This window comes from Pleurodeles waltl, chromosome 3_2 (assembly GCF_031143425.1).
Source record: "Pleurodeles waltl isolate 20211129_DDA chromosome 3_2, aPleWal1.hap1.20221129, whole genome shotgun sequence".
Classification (NCBI taxonomy): Eukaryota; Metazoa; Chordata; class Amphibia; order Caudata; family Salamandridae; genus Pleurodeles; species Pleurodeles waltl.
Window position 1 is genome coordinate 41237512 of NC_090441.1, and position 16875 is coordinate 41254386.

At 45.1% G+C, this 16875-nt stretch overlaps 1 protein-coding gene across 3 annotated transcripts in view; it reads right to left on the reverse strand.

The window, feature by feature from the left end:
* ANKFY1 (ankyrin repeat and FYVE domain containing 1) overlaps positions 1-16875 on the reverse strand; it is a 526918-nt gene that overhangs the window by 197928 nt on the left and 312115 nt on the right. For all 3 annotated transcript variants that reach the window (XM_069226693.1, XM_069226694.1, XM_069226695.1), the window contains exons 16-17: positions 12735-12853; positions 12357-12513 (exon numbers count right to left, since the gene is read on the reverse strand). In XM_069226693.1, coding sequence (XP_069082794.1) covers positions 12357-12513; positions 12735-12853 — 276 coding nt within the window. The remainder of the gene's footprint in view (positions 1-12356; positions 12514-12734; positions 12854-16875) is intronic.

Genomic DNA, 16875 nt, shown 5'->3' on the forward strand with positions numbered 1-16875 from the left:
AGAACAGATGATGGGTGGAAAGCTGAACAAAGCAAACATTCACCACAAGTCACAGAGATGTGTTTAACTGATATGTCTATCATGTGTTCTGTTTGCATTTGTCGCCCTAAGTTGGAAAGGTCTGCCCCGACACGGGTCCCGTGCTTGCTATGCCACTGGATTCAAGCTAGCCTAGCTGATGAGGGATGATACCCAGAAACCAGTCCCAGGATGCTTGTTTCCAGTCCAGGACGGACCTGGTCTGGCAGTTCGGGCTGCCCATGGACTGGGGGTACCTGCAGACGAATGGGGAGCAGGATCAAGACTGATCTGCATATGGATGGGTCCAAACTGGAATGGTGTGGCAAGCAAAAAACACTATGGATGTAGGCCCAGATCGGTGACTGTGGGTGAATGACATTGTTCAGCATTCCATCCATCATTACAAATTTAAGAAAAGGCGTCTCTTCACAAGCTGAACCTCTTTATCAATAATATTCATCGCCCTCTCAAAGAACCCATCCGGAACAGTCCTTGTTTCAGTTCTTGGTTTAGTGACATCCAATCTGCGTTTAAGTGTACTGATAAGAACAATGGTCCAGAAATCTCTCAGCAGGAAGGCACGAGTGATGTTCAAAAGGTCAAGCAAACGCCGGTATAATCAGGAAAGCCTAAAAGAAAGTGATAAAACACAGGGGTGAAACGAAAAGTGGAGACTCAGTGGCACGTTAAAGGGAGAATCAGCCACCTGCAAGTAGGGTGCAGCCCGCGTCCTCTCGTCGATGACAGGAGAAGACGGGCCCGCCCTTAGCTCGGGTACGACCCACACGCGTCCCGGGGGCCGCGTTATATAGCGCTGATAACAGAGCTCCGACACTCCTGCCGCACCTCCTCTCCGCTGGTGGTTATGGGACTGGAAGTCCCCGAATGCCAAAGAGCCCAGATGGTTCCCGCGCCGCGAGGTATGGGGCCGCGCTAAAAAGGCGCGGATAAGAGAGCTCCGCGCTTTCTCTCCTCTGGTGTTGTGTTTATGGCAGTCGATGTCCCCGAAAGCCAGAGCCCAGATGGCAATCATTAACCATTTTTCTGCCTTGACAAGAGAAGGCAAATTAACTCAAGTAATTTGCTCGGTTACATTTTCTTAGTTTTTATTTTAATCTTTTTGTTGCATAAAGCCGCATAAGTATTTATTACAGCATTTCCATAACTGTGTTTACCGTGGTACCCATACCAAGCTGATATTCATTTTGATTATTAAATGTACGTATTCATTAACAAAAAAAATGAAAAACCTGTTCTAAAAAATATAAAACATTATCAATGAACTACAATTCCCATAATTCTACATAACGGTAAGTGGAACATTAGTTTTTAAAAAGAAATAGAGACAAGCATTTAGCACAGCCAATAGGCTTCGCCTTTGTTAGCGGACTATTTGGTTTAGGCAATGCTTGTTGTTAATAAACTCGCCTTTGCCACTGCATTGCTATGTCATTTAATGATAACCCAACACCAAACCCTGGAATGTTTGTGCTGGGGCGGAGAGGGCCCTTCTTCACTACCTGGGCAGTGGAATAGCAGGCAGGCATCAGACGTGAGCCGCGCAGGAGGGAGGCGGTGGGGTGACAGAGGCGTTGGCAGAGGGGGGCAGAAGTCCTCTCTGGCGCACCCCAGAACAGGCAGACGGGAAAGGGTGGAGATCTTGGCTTCTAAGGTGTCTAAACCAGACCTCATTGTGTGCAGGCTCGTTGTCTAGGTCAAGGCAATGCCCCGTGTGAATTTGAGAGCACGTCTACACCATTATGATAGGTATTACAAAAAAGGTGATCGTGTGATTGCGGCAACCTCTGAAATGAGGCAATACTCCTTGTGTGTAAACACCCCCATGGAGGCACTGTTATAACATACCCCCATGGTTATGCGTCATTTGCTCAGAGACGTTTTTGCAAGAGCCTCTAAAATAATAATACAAAATAAATATGTACGTTTCTGGCCGAAGTCTATCAGGTATGCTATGTTTAATACCGCAGTGCTGCTAACAGCAGAGCAACGTTAAAACAGTGAAAGCGCGCTCATCTTGCAGGGTTGTGAAGCAGTTGTGCTGTTATTAATGTGTTTTACTGACACAGTTGCAAAGCCTGACTCAAATAGCCATTTCTAACTCGTCGAAATATGGCACTCGGCTAGCGAGCTAGCTGACTTTCTGTGACCGATTTTGCACCAGCCCTGCTCGATTTTGACAGTCCCACGTCTTCAGGGAGGGGAACATCATTAACTACGAAGTCTTACCAACTAAATACATTCACCACGAAAATCTTTACCAGGGAAAAAGTAAGAAAAAAGGGGGCATGGGCGTGTGTGTGTACTGAATTTGGTTGGGAACGGTATTTTTAGGGTGGGTGTGGGTTTCTGGGTGACAAGGTTATTTTTGAGGTTTAGGATGGGTATGGGGTTTTAGGTGGCAAAGGTATTGTCAGGGTTAGGGGTGGGCATGGTGGTTTTGAGCAGCAAAGGTATTTTTAGGGTTTAGGGTGGGTATGGGTTTTTGGGTGGTGAGGGTATTTTTGGGGTTTTTGACGGGTATGGGTTTTTGGCTGGTGTACAAGTTACTTACCTTCGGTAATGCATGATCTCATAGGGACACATTCTAGTTACAGATTCCTTATCTTTCCACCAGGTGTCAATCTGAATCCAGAGATTTTTCTCAAGCAGTACCCCGGTGCACCGTTAGGTGGCGTAGGTCGGCTCCGGAACCATCGTTGTGTGCAGCAGATATGACGCTGCAGAACCTATAGAGGCGCCACCCCGGCACGCTGACGTCAGTTTCTTTTCACAGCTTTCCACGTCAGAAGCGCAGAGCCATGAAGAACACTGACCTCTGGTGCGTCAGAACTAGGTCCCTGAAAGGGAAGTCCATGTTCCAAGGCAGAGTGGGGAGGATGGGTGGGTCAGTAAGGAATCTGCAACTAGAATATGTCTCTACCAGATACATTGTTACCAAAGGTAAGTAACTTGTTCATCTGATAGACACTTTGAGTTGCAGATTACCTTAGAATAGATACCCGTGCAATACCATCATTGGAGGTGGTTCTGAGAACCAATATCATACTAGAAAGTCTTGCAGGACCAAACAGGCAATAATCCAGTCCCTTCGGACCTGACTGCCAGGCAGTAGTGCTTGGTGAATGCCCACGTTGCTCCCTGACCGATGTCCAGGACTGGAACTCTGTGTGCCAACGCAGTGATTGCAGCTGTTGCTGTGGCAGAGTAAGCATGCACACCATCCAGGGTTGCTTCTTAGCCAATGCATAGCACATTTTAATGCAGAGAACAACCCATCTGGAGATGGTCCTCTTCTGCACTGCCCAATCTTTCTTCGCATCCACATAACCCACAAAAAGTTGAACATCCACCAGGAACTCTTTGGTACGATCAAGGTAGAATGCCAATGCTCTTTTTGGGTCCAGGCTGTGGAGTGTCTCACCTCTTCCCTAGAAGGATGCGAGGATGTGTAAAATGTAGGCAAGGTAAAGGATTGGCCACCATGAAAGGGAGTGACCACCTTTTGGCAAAAAGGAAGCCCCGGTACGGAGCACCACCTTGTCAGGATAGATGGAAAGTAAAGGTTTCTTTGAAGAAAGGGCCTGCTGCTCACTCACCCTGCGGGCAGAAGTGAGGCCACAAGGAAGGCTGTTTATAAAATTAGAATCTGTCTCACACAGTTAAGGTGAGGCTCAAAAGGAGCACACATTATAAAAGTTAGAACCAGATTCAAATTCCATTGGGGCATTATGAATGGTGAAGCAGACAAATAACCTTTGAGGGTGCCAAAAGCATAGCCCTGCTGGGCCAAAGTATGTGTAATCAAGAGGACCTCTGATAAAGGGGCTGAAGGGGGTGGGGTGGGGTGGGGACACAACAGACTTGTCTGTGCACCATGCCACAAATTTGTTCCATCGACAGGCGTATACCATTTTGGTGGAGGGATGCCAGGATGCCAAGATAACGTTACAGACTTCGGGCAGAAGGTCAAAAGCTATCAATTGCCACTGCTCAATAGCCACGCAAGAAGGCGGAGACTGAACAGGCTCAGGTGGAGAACCTTCCCCTGCTGCTGCGACAGAAGATCCTCCCAAAGGGGCAGTCTGATTGGAAGACTGACGGCCATGCTCAACAGCTCGGGATACCAGACTCTTGGTGCCCAGTCCGGAGCCACAAAGGTTAACTTGGGGCCAGTCGTTCTTGATCTTCTTGAGAACTCAGGGCAGAAGTGGTGTGGGCGGAAAGGCATACAGAAGGCCTGAGTTCCACTCAAGATGAAAAGCGTCACCGATTGAGTGCTGCCTTGGAAACTCCAATGTGCAAAATAGCTGACATTGTGCATTCTATGCAGAGGTAAACCAATCTGACCAAAGCTCTCCCCACTGCTGAAAGAGAACTTGCGCCATCTCCGGATGGAGACGCCATTTGTGATCGACCAGGCACTGACTGCTGAGTTTGTGCGTTCTGGTGTTCAAGGTGTTGAACTACCAGGGAAATGCCCTGATGTTCCAGCCATGTCCAGAGGTGCAGAGCCTCCTGACAAAAGGTCCACAACCCCACCCTGCCCTGCTGGTTGCAGTACCACATGTTGTCCGATAACACCTGGACTACTTTTCCTTTGAGAGGTGGAAGGAATAACTTCAATGCTAGCCTAATCAACCTGAGCTCCAAAAGATTGATTGGGAGCCCAAACCTCGCCAGAGACCAGATGCCTCTGATCTCTGCTTCTCCAATGTGGCTGGCCCATCCCAGGAGCGGTGCATCTGTCACTACTGTCAGATCTGGTTGGGGAAGGGAGAGGGATGTGCCTCTGACCCAATCGTGGTTCAAGAGCCAACAATGAAGATCTTGCACAGTCCCCTCAAGATCTGGACCATATTGAAGAGATTCCCCTGATGCTGCACCCACTAGAACTTCAGGTCCCACTGCAGAGCCCGCATATGCCATCTGGCATGTGTCACTAGCAGGCTGCAGGAGGGCATGAGGCCCAGCAGACTTAGAGTCATAGCCTGACCATCCTGGACTAGCTGCTCGGGAGGATAGAACCGAAACTCGCCTGAAAGGGAGTCAGGTGTGACTTCAGCACTCCTAAGGTGACCCCCAGCTAATGCAGGAAGTCCAACATAGTCTGTAGGTGGGAGATGACAGCCTGTGGTGAGCCTGCTTTCAACAGTCAGTCGTCGATGTAGTGTGAAGACTGAAACCCCTCACCTGCGCAGATGAGCTGCGACCACAGCCATCACTTTGGTGAACACCCGAGGGGCACTAGTAAGGCCAAAGGGGAGCACAATAAACTGAAAATGCTCGTGGCCTATCGTGAACCACAAGTAACATCTGTGGGGAGGCAGAACAGGAATATGGAGATATGCGTCCTGCAAGTCCAACGCTACCATCCAGTCTCCTGGGTCCAGGGCAGATAGGACCTGACTCAGAGTGGGCATTTTGAACTTCTTCTTGAGGAAGAGATTGAGGGACAGGAGGTCTAGGATAGGACGGAAGCCCTTGTCCTTTTTGGGCACCAGAAAGTAGCAGGAACAACAACCACAGCCTACTTCTGGCACAGGGACCCACTCTAAGGTTCCCTTGGCCAAGAGAACCATAACCTCCCCACGGAGAATTGTCAGGTGATCCTCCATCATCCGATCGTAGGATGGTGGCATAGATGGGGGGTAGTCTGGAAAGGGAGAGAGCAGCTCCTTCGGACTATTTGCAAAACATACCTGTCTGACATGATGGGTTGCAGGCGAGGCAGGTGATGACGAATCCTGCCTCCAACTGGTCCCTGATGGGAAAGCATCAGGCTAGGAAGGTTTGTAGGCTGCAGCAGGAGGGGCAGTGGACGGGGCAGACTGCTGGCCCCCTGATCCACGAGGATGTTGAATCCCACATCCCCAGCCAACCAGAGGCTGGGCAGCATGCACAGCACGGTGGCTGGAGAAAAAAGGACACAGTTGGGTTCCCCTTTCATAGCTACGAAAAGGGCAAAAAGCTGACTGAGGGGGGCGAAGGGCAGCTGCAAGGCCCAAGGACCTGGCTGTAACCCGGGACCCCTTAAAGCACTCTAGCGCCGAGTCTGCTTTGTCTCCGAAGAGACGTGCGCCATTAAAAGGCAAGCCCTTAAGGGTGGATTGCACATCCCCTGAAAAGCCAGATGCCCTCAACCAAGCATGGTGCCTTAAGGTCACTGTCGATGAAACTGATCTACCTAGTGAGTCGGTCATATCCAGCCCACATCTAATTGTGAACTTTGCTGCATCTCTCCCGTTAGCAACAGTTTGGGAGAGAAAGGCCCGGCCTCCTCAGGGCTCCTGTGACCGCATCTGTGCAACTGTTTCCCATGAGGTTTGGGTGTAACAGCCCAAAAGGCATTCAGTGTTCACAGACAGCAATGCCAGGCTGGAGGAAGAAAACATCCTCTTCCCAAGTTGATCCAGCCTCTTGGATTCCCTACCCGGGGGTGCAGAAGGGAATATATCTGGGGAAATGGAGGCTCGAATAACCAAAAGCCGAAAAGTCCAGTCAAAGAGTGACTGCAGGGGTGACTCTTCTTCAGATCTGCCCGTGGCTGGTGCGGAAATAGAAACTGACATCACGCTCGATGCTGACGACTGACGAGGAGCCGACCAAGGCCATCTAATGGCGCCCAGTGTTACAGCTCGAGAAAAATCTCCAGAACCAGACTGATGCCTGGGGGAAATTCTAAGGTAAGGAATCTGCAACTAGAAGTCTCTATCAGGTAAAGGTATTTTTTAGGGTTTAGGGTGAGTATGTTTCTTTGGGTGGTGATGGTATTTTTAGAGCTTGGGGGTGGGAATTAGTCTTTGGTGGCAAGGGTTTAGAGGTTTGTTATAGGTAAAAAAAAAAAAAAAAAAAGTATGTTTGTTTAAATATATTTACATATGTGTTTATATAAATATATATGATGTATATATAAATATATGTACATCTATATACACACACACACATATATATATATATATATATATACACACACACAGATATCTGTGATGTGGTTACACACAGATAACTGTGATGTGGTGATGGGCGAGTTCTAAGCCCCTTTTAAGATTTTTTGTTTTGTTTACAAGACAGGGGGTGTTAAACAAGCGCAGGAGTCTGTGCCTTGATTTATTTATTTATTTGAAATAATTTTGCATCTGAGTCCCAATCACCAGGCCTGGGAGGCCAGGATGTCCCTACCCTTCCCACTATGTCTGTTTTTTGCTTTTTTTAGGTCTCTAGGTTGAGTGCCAAGTACTAAGATGGCTACTTTCTTGCTCATATGGTGGCAAATATCAGATCTCATCAGGAGATATGTCGGATCCGTGGAGGCTCCACGTCCCTATTCATACAAAGTTTTTGAGCATTAATTGCACCAAATCACAAAAAAAACACTTTTTCTGGACCAAGACCTAGATCACTGCAAATACTGGTGTAAATCCATTCAGCAGTTTGGACTGTAGCTTTGTCTTAAGTTTCTATAGAAAATTAAATGGGGAAAACATGTTTTGGGACTCCTACCTCCACCCCCATTTTTTCTCAGCACCCCCACTTGACCGATCATCCTGAAATGTTCCATGGGCAAACTAGTTCAAAAGCAGCACAAGCGCCAAAGTTACTGGCAACACAAAAAAGGCATTTCTTATGGAAACACGTTCCTAGCTATAACTGGATGGATGGAGATATATTACCTACTGTAAATACTACCAGTAGGTAGTTTAGATGAAGACCTAGTTTCCATTAGAAAAGCGTTTTTTGACTTGCCTATGTCTTTGGCACCATTTAATAAATCTTCATGAAATTGTACAAAAGAAGTGCTCCCTAGAATCTTGTTGTGCATGGAAAATTTTAGGGCGATCCGTCAAGCGGGGGGATGAGGGTGTCAAAAAAAGTGCATTTCCCATTTTAATTCCCTTAGACATTTTTTAGACACAACTACAGCCCCAATCGCTGGACTGAATTACACCAAATTTGGCAGGAAGTTAGCTCTTGGTCCAGAAAGCATGCTTTATGTGATGACTTGGTGTAAATCGATTCAGGAGTTTCAGAGCTACTAAAGGGAAAATAAATATAAATATATAGGGATGCAGAGGCTCTGTAGATCCCAGAGATATCATGCCGAGACCTGATTTCCTGCCAACACTTCAACCAGGAAAGGCAGCAAACCATTTTAGGTCTCTGCTTTAGCTGAGTCACCCCCCCCCCCTCCCAAAACGTACAAAAAAATAAAAAAAGAAAAGGGGACAGAGTAGAAATACCCTGAGACCCTAGTCTTGGTGCTTGGGCTCTGCCAAAGCAAAAAGCATTTTTTAAAAACATTTTCATCAAAATACATGGACGATCTGCAAATCTGGCCAAAATGTAAAAAAAACAAAAAAGTCCATCCACCCATGCTTCTTCTCAACGTAGCCCCCAGATACGCAAGGACTCGGGGTCATGATGGCTATAAAAAAATTTTTTTAAAGGGGAGTGGGGGAATGGCGGGAAGACACAGGGCCTCCCTCCTATGGCAGTTTTTAGCCCCGGAGACCACCGCCTGCCCGGGGCTTTATTTAATTATTGGAGTGGGGGATGCCTGGACCCCCCTCCATTTCAGCTCATTGAGCCCCACAGACCCTCACCTTCACGGGGCTTTTGTAAAAAATAAAAACAAAGAAAAAGGAGTGGGCACCCCCTTCCCCCACAGTGGGCATTGTATTGCCACAGGGACCACCACTTCCCCGGGGCAAAAGAAACAAGTCGGGGGCGCAGACCCCGGCCTCCAGGTACCACCACCTCCCCGGGACCAAGTACAAAATTGAAATAAGGGAGAGGGACTGCACAGCCCCCCTACCGGGCCATATATGGTGAGAAGGGTGGACAGAAAAGTGAAAGTAGCCGTCCTTGAGATAGATGGCACCATATAACCCTCCACTTGAAGCAGCAAAATGATATCTGGTGGAGTGAACATTTTAAAGTGACTGGATGCAATGCAGTGGGTGACAGTTCGAAGTTTGGGTATCAGGTGAAAATGTTTTACCTTTTTTGGGACTAAGGAACTACATGGTATTTAGCTCTTCTCTGGTCTGCTTGCTTGGAACAAGGTCAAGTTCAAGGTCAAGTTTATGGTGTTCCTTGATGTTGATGTGTGGATGTGGTGTTATTTTGGGTGGGGTGGTGCAAAATTCTAAGTAATGACCAAGAGTGGGGGCGAACAAGTATGAGGTTATTGCTTGGTGGTGGAGGTGCTTCTACCCTGTCCATGTCTACTCTATGCTGCAACTGCTGCTGAAGCCACCTCCTGTAAATTGCCTCATTTTAGACTGTTACTAGCCTTCCTGTAAGAGTTGCTGCAATTGCTTTTGCTGTCTCATAAGGGTGGATGCCTCTTTAGCTGCTGCACATTTGAGGTCCGTGAAAACCATGCTTTTGTTGTTGATGCTGCAAAATATCCAGGGCTCGGGAAATATTTTCACAAACAACTCATCGACTTATGGACAAAACAGGTGTCGTGCCTCAAAGGGGAGACTTAAGTGATGCTGATTTGCTGGCCGAAAACCTGACACTGAGTCATGAATGTAATCTGAGCAGTATGCTGGTATTGCCCTGTCTTGACCCAGTATATGCTGCATCCAGTTCACAGAGTATGACAACAGTGCCACAATTTTCCTCTCCTGCCCTATTTCGTTAGCCCTTTTCTTTTGTTTTTCAGGGTGGTATTGTAGTAGTGCCTCCCTTTTCTCCCTTTTTACTCTACATAGAGAGGAGAGCAACTGAATTGCAATGTGCCACTATGTTGCTTCCTCTAGGCCCATACACTCTCCATCTGTGTTATTGTCACACTTTCTTTGTCTGGTGGCAAAGGGTCACTGTTCCCCTGCATTATTACATCCTTTTCCGTTCTGTGTGGACTATAAGTGAGTTAGGAGGTACATGGCCTTGCATAAATAATAGATTCAGTGGTGCTGACTCTATTCTAGGTGCTACTATCCTGGGCATAACTGAATCTTTAAAGTTCTCTGCAGAGCATTTCAACATGGACTTTACCATTGGTAAGAATTATGTGGTAAGCCCGCTCTGAGAAAGAAAGTTCCTCCCCATTCACAGTTGTTGGAACATTATGATTTGATTCGAAAGTTCCCCTCTTTGTCATTCACTGGAGTTGGAACATTATGATGTTCTGTCATACTATCACTGTGTGATACATGGCCACATCATCTGATAGCAACACTCTCACTGGGTGCGGGTCTAACAAGAAGTCTTCCAAAGAAATCTGGCCTGTAATTGCGCCCTGAGCTGTACAAGAAAGTGATGGATACAATACTTAAGTTCATCTCAGCCACTGATAATTACTTGGGTTGCATCCTTATTTAGCACACCACGGTGACTGTGCCACTGGAACTAAGTTACACCGACTGAAGAACCCCAATCAGGGCAAAACCGGTCTTGGTTTGCTTGAGTTCTGGTTCAGAGAGGACCTGGCCTGGCAGTTAGAGCTAGACTGTTCCAATTGGAGCAGGGTCAAGTCTGTTTTTCATATGGCTGCAGTCAAAGTAAAATGGCAAGGTGGGCTAAAGAACAATGGATATGAATGCTACTCTGAGCGGTTGCCAGTAGTTAGATGCATTTCTCTCATCACCTTTTATGTGTTTGATGTACCGCACTAAGTCGCAAGAGAATGGCCAAATGTGCCTCCCATGGTCACTGGAACTAAGCTACACCTGATTGATGAACCCCAATCAGGATGCAATAAGTCTATGGTTGTGTTCGGATTTAGGGAGGATCTGGAGCAAGGTCAAGACTGATTTGCATACAGCTGGGATTGGGATGCCACCCAAGTGATTACCAGTGGATAAGATTAATTCAACCATTCCATCCATCACTTTTTGTACACTACAAGGCTATTTTTTTTATGGGCCCCCAACATATGCCAAAATTAATCTTCAGTATATCAGGGCCTGCTTTTCTGCCCAAGTCCCCCCCATATGCCTGAAATAGTCGCAAGTGTGCTGTGGCCTGCGACAGACTCCCACACCTAACACACACATACACTCTCATTCACTTTCCTCACTCACTCTGACACACACTAACTTGCTTTACCCCCCCAGTCATTTTAATTCATCAACATCCCCTCACGCTCACTCAATGACTGCCACTTGCATACACATACACGTTTCACACTTACTCAATCTCACTCACTCTCAGACACACACACGCAATCAAACTCACTCAGCTTATCAATGATTCTCAGTCACTCGCATTCTCTCACAAACACACTCGGAGATAAACAGAGCACTAACATTGGATTTTTTTTTTTTTTAACTTGTATGTGCTAAAATTCAACTTTCATGAACAATAATATATTAAATGATGACCAGCGTGGGCAGAGGCAAGGAGCACTGTGGTGGCTCTCAGGTGGCAGGGCTACACACCTGTTGACAAGCTGGTTACAGATGCTAATCTGACCAAAGACATTTACTGTTGCAAGAAAGGCACCATTTAAATGGTGCGTATTACATACCCTACTGCCCACAAGGGTAATTCTTATATGACTCGGCCCCAGGCTTATAATACAATTCAGTCTCAATGCTATCATTATAGCAATACTTTCTTTATATTTTCCGTCGAATGATCAATGTCTTGTGGATATCTGTGCTCCAGTTGTCCACCAACAAGATTACAGATTTTCAGTGGGCAGCAATGACAGAGCTGTGGAAACATGTCTAAACATGTCTAAAACAGATGGCAGAAAAATAGAGGCGGAGCATGTGTCCTGGTGAGGTGTGGCAATCTGAGGAGGGATCACAAATCAACTCGAAACGTAAACTTCTTTGAAGAAAAACAACCTGTAAGGTCTGAGTCCAACAGTCGATGGCAGGTCTGTACATAGCTTAGATCTACAGTAGAATATGATGAAAGTTCGGTTATTTTTTCTTGACCAATGGGGAGATTTGGTCTTTTCGGTTATAGAAGTAACTTTGATGGAGAATAGTTACAGGTTATAAATTATTCCTGTAATTCAAATACTACAGGGTCCAAACACAACAAAATGTAAGTGCACCATATAATTACGTAATGTCTTTTTAGCCTATCCCTAATACCTTAGTACATTATGATAATGCTTGTGGCAGGGCTCAGTGCGGAGGGTCAGGAAGCAGGGGAAACAAACAAGGTAATTTTAGAAGAAGGAAAGGGAACGGCATAAACGAAGATGTCTCAGGATACGAAATACGAGTTACAGGTCACATTTCCGGGATTATTCAAAGTAAACAAAATAGGTTTTTACGAGAATGGACATGAAAGCAAAACTATGGGTATTATGTAATTTTAAACAAGCTATTTAACAATTCATTTACCTGGGCATTGACATCTGCGCCAAATTCAAGAAGGCACTGCACAACCTCTTCGAGCCCCCAACACGCTGCTAGGTGCAGGGGGGTTTGCCCATCTCGGGCTTCCTCTTCCCCTTCCCCATTTGGGCCTGGCTTCCTGGAGCTATTTACATCGCTGCCACTGAGTACAGAAGAAAACAGTACTGTAAGAGGGAGGACTGCGGCGTGCTTCACATATTCCAAACACACCTTCTCTGCACACACAGACTGTCGGCCATGCTCACAAGGGCCCTCCTAAAGCGTGTTGGGGCTCCAGAATGATATTAAACTTGAAATAACTTCATTCAGGTTTGGAAAACAGCAAAAATGACGTTTAAAAAGAATCTTGGAGGTGCATCTCACCTGCGGATGAGAAAGCAGGCAATACGCTCACTATTTTCATCAATAGCTCGATGTAGAAGAGTCTGCAAACATCCATTTGGTCCTGAACTCCAGAAAGTCGCATCACATCCATGCCTAACCTGAATAAAAACAATAAAACTGAGGATCCAAATATGTACAGGAATACAAGAAAACCAATGAGAAAAGGTTTGTCACGGGTTGTCTGTTCTCAAGAAACTGGCAAGTACTGTTTTCGAAGACATTTAAATAAATCCTGTGAATAGAGCACTTAGCTGAGCTTGTGTGTCCCGACAGAAAAAAGCCCCACAAGGCAGAAAGCTCACATCGTGCCATCATAACTTACGACCTACTATTACGTGTTACGAAAATGAGACTGTTTTGACATATCTGCAGTGAGGTTAGCGTCATAACACCTTTTGGTACCTGTGGGGTCAGCAAATAACATAAGTAATTCAATAAAAAATAAACTACAGTTTGGTTATACAGCAAATTCAACTGTACACTGCTCAGCATTCAAAAAGATATTTCGATGAATGAAACAGAATGCAATATGACCTTCTGGCGACAGTTGCTAGGGTCACCGCTGCAGCCTGAACCTGACAATACTATTAAAGCTCGTGCAGCAAATTAATTACCTGTGCTAAAAGTTACATGCATGTAAACCGTCTTCTGGAAAGTCAGATACTGCTTTGGTGGACAGGACCTCACCCACGCATCCTTCCACAGACAATGCTTCACAATGTAGCATATATGGATTAATAATCTGGAACGCAGCGTAATTTGACAGGAAGGCTTAATCATTTCTGTAATGGGAACAGGGCCAACCACATCCCATACATAATAGAGTTATAAAACTAAAGCTCATGCTTTTAAGAGAAAATTTCACAGTACATATCGCATCCAGATTCTAAAGGTTTCCCTTGGACCTATAAGCAGCGACTAGTCAACAAAACACAAACAGCTATCCTTTGGTTAAATTAACATAAAATTGACTTGGATATTAAAGTATAAAAACTAAGCACCATGTTGTTTTCCATAAAACTGTACACGAATCAAAGCAGATAGATAATGGTGCTCAACCATTAGATGTGCTAACACCAAAAACAGCGTGAGGGCCAGCTTTAATGTTAGAAACTGCAATTCACAGAAAGCCACTGGCTCACAAGAAACACCAATAAAATAGCCAAACCCATGGACAGATAAAACGAAAGAATTAGTTCATCAACGACGTCTATAAAGATACCTGCAGTCAAAGGACTTGGGCAAAGAGAAGCATTAATTTAGGCCCCAACAGCTCTCAGATGATGCCTACAGGAGTTACTTTAAAACATCTACGCTACAACACATGCAATAATGAAGAAAAAAACTACACCAAAGGTTTAGCTGCCTTTTCTGGTGTGAAAAAGATGACTGTTGGTTTGCCACTTGCTCATGTGCTATAGCCTGATTGTTTTCTCAATAGTACCATAGCAAACAAGCACTGGCAAAACCAATTGGTATGGTTTTGGTGTGGTAATACATGCACATACACAAATGCTACGCAACAATGCTGCCTGCCTGATTTTACAGCATTAAAGACAGACCCATTGGCTTTGCAAATACAATGCTGTTTTAAGACACACAGCAAACACAATGTCTCTCACACGATCGTGTCACCCTTTCTCTTCCACACACGCACACCCAACCTCCTCACTTACAAACATGCAAAACTTGCACAAGAATGTTCTGATTGTTAAAGTAGTTGTTGACGGTATGTATATGGTTGTGCTAATGGTGTTTGTGTTGGTAATGTTGTTGGTCGTAATGTTGGTGGAGGTGAAGGTACTATCCCTGATGACTAGAAGTCTGGTTATCGAAAAGATTTACGTTGGTACTTCATAAACTTTTGATAAACATTACCATGAAGGGTGGCTGCCAGGCACTCTTTTACTAAATCATTGGCTTGATATCTGCACTGAAAAGAATTGAGTGGCCCTCCAGGCACTCAGGAGCAGGCACGGGCTGGGCAAGGGACGACAGAGGGTGGCGTAAAATGGAGCGGGGATCGCTGATCTGCATTTAAACAGTGACAAGGCGGGTGGAGGCGAACAGGACTGGCAAAAGAAGCTGTCCCAAGTAGGGCAGGGTGCAGCAGGAGCCAGGATCCGGTAAGACTTTAGGAGTGGGCATTTTAGGGTCAGGTTGTCGCGATGTGCAAACATAAAAAAAACATTTAGAAGGGAATTTTGATGTGAGGCTCACACTTCAGCCCAGAAAAAAACATAAAAATAACATAGTACACAGAAAATTGCAATTCACAAATGACTGCTTTCTGCATAAAATGCACATATGAGTCGAACAATTACTTGTCTGACGCATTGTGTGTACTTTTCATATGTAAAATAGTCCCTCACACATTGTAATAGGACAGATTCCCAAGAAGCATAATTATATATCTAATGGCCAAAATCATAACAGTGAACTGACTGAAGATGTGTCTGACAAAGTCTCAAACTAAACATCGAAAGGGCATCACACAAAGAAACCAGTGACTGGTGGTAAAAACTCAAATACCTCTTCCTGTATATTGGAAACAATAGGTCTTGCCGGTATTTTCTGACTGAATGCTAATTCTTCTAACTCATAAGCAGATGTGGCATGGAGAACATTCCTTCACTTACAATAAGAAAGGCTCAGCAAGCACAACAGCTTGACCTGAATGTGTCAACCACAAAAAAGCTAAAAAGCATGGAACCTGGGATTTATTTGCAAGAAGACAAAATGCACAGAACCACTATAATAGATTTGCAGACAGCATTCGAGTTCTCTGAAGATGCACAAAGATAAAAATGGTATGAAAGGTCACAGTGAGCTAATCATCATCTTTGTCCTCAAGGTTTCAAAATACACAACTCTTGCTCCTCTTTTAATCAAAAGTATATCCCCGATTGGAGACAAAATTGAAGGTGGCCTCTTGCTGATCTCCTATGGGGAGAAAGCATGCACCTCTCTAGTGACAGGCTGCGTTTTGTGTAGTTTGGAAGCTCTTTCTCTCCCTCTCTTAGCTGAGCCAGATGGTGCCATGCACAAACAAATCTGCTACCAGTGAATGTCATCTCCATCTGCACTTCCGTAAGTGCTGCGAATCACAGCATTTAACCAGAGTGGTCGTATCAGCAACACCCTATCCATCCTCACCCAGGCTCCTACTATAACAATGAGAACCGAACCTGAAGGTGCTCATTACCTGAACCATGGAGAACAACTTGTCTTACTTGAAGTGAAAAGAAGATTGAAAAAAAAAAAAAAAAAAAAAGAAATATTTAAGAAGTAAAAAATAAAAAAAGGCAACAGAATTTAAAAAGTAATACAAATGCCATCAACCACTTAGTCAGTGAAAAATTAAAGAAGATCAGCACATCGACAACATCAAGCCTGTTTCTCCTCTAAAGCTCGCCCCTCCTAGCAGAATCAGACAATTGTCAGCCTACAAAGCCCTGGGTCTTACAGCTCCTACAGACATATTCAACTCCCTCAAAGCCAGTTCATATTAAAACAATGCTTCAGTCTCGTCCTTCATCAAAGTTCTCTCTGGAGAAGCTCTCACCCCTGCTCACCATTGACAACACCTCCCTCACTACAGGCATATTCCCAGATGCTCCCACTCTCAACAAACCAACATTAGCTACAGATGACTTTACCATCAACTGCCCCATCACTCAGTTACCCCTCATCTGCAAGATCACTGAAAAGGAAGGCAGTCTATGATCAACTCCAAGATCACATCAGTGCTAACCATCTCCTGCATGACTACCAATCTGGCTTCAAGTCATTCGGCAGCACAGAGACTTACATATCAAAGACAACACCTTCCTAACTACAAATAAACATGATGCCTGCCTTTTGATATTATTGGACAGCTTATCAGTCTTCAACATATTCGATCATTCAACCCTCTTTCACACCCCGGAGTCTTGAATGGAATTCATCACTTGGCTTCACCTTGGACACCAACCTCACCATCAAGCAATATATTGGCAAAAAAACAAAGACCACCTGGCCTCTTTGAAAGAAAGTGATGTCGTTTCTTCCATAAATTGACTTCAGAATTGATGTTCAGGCTCTCATATTGTTTGGATGGTGGTAACACTATGCCCCATGC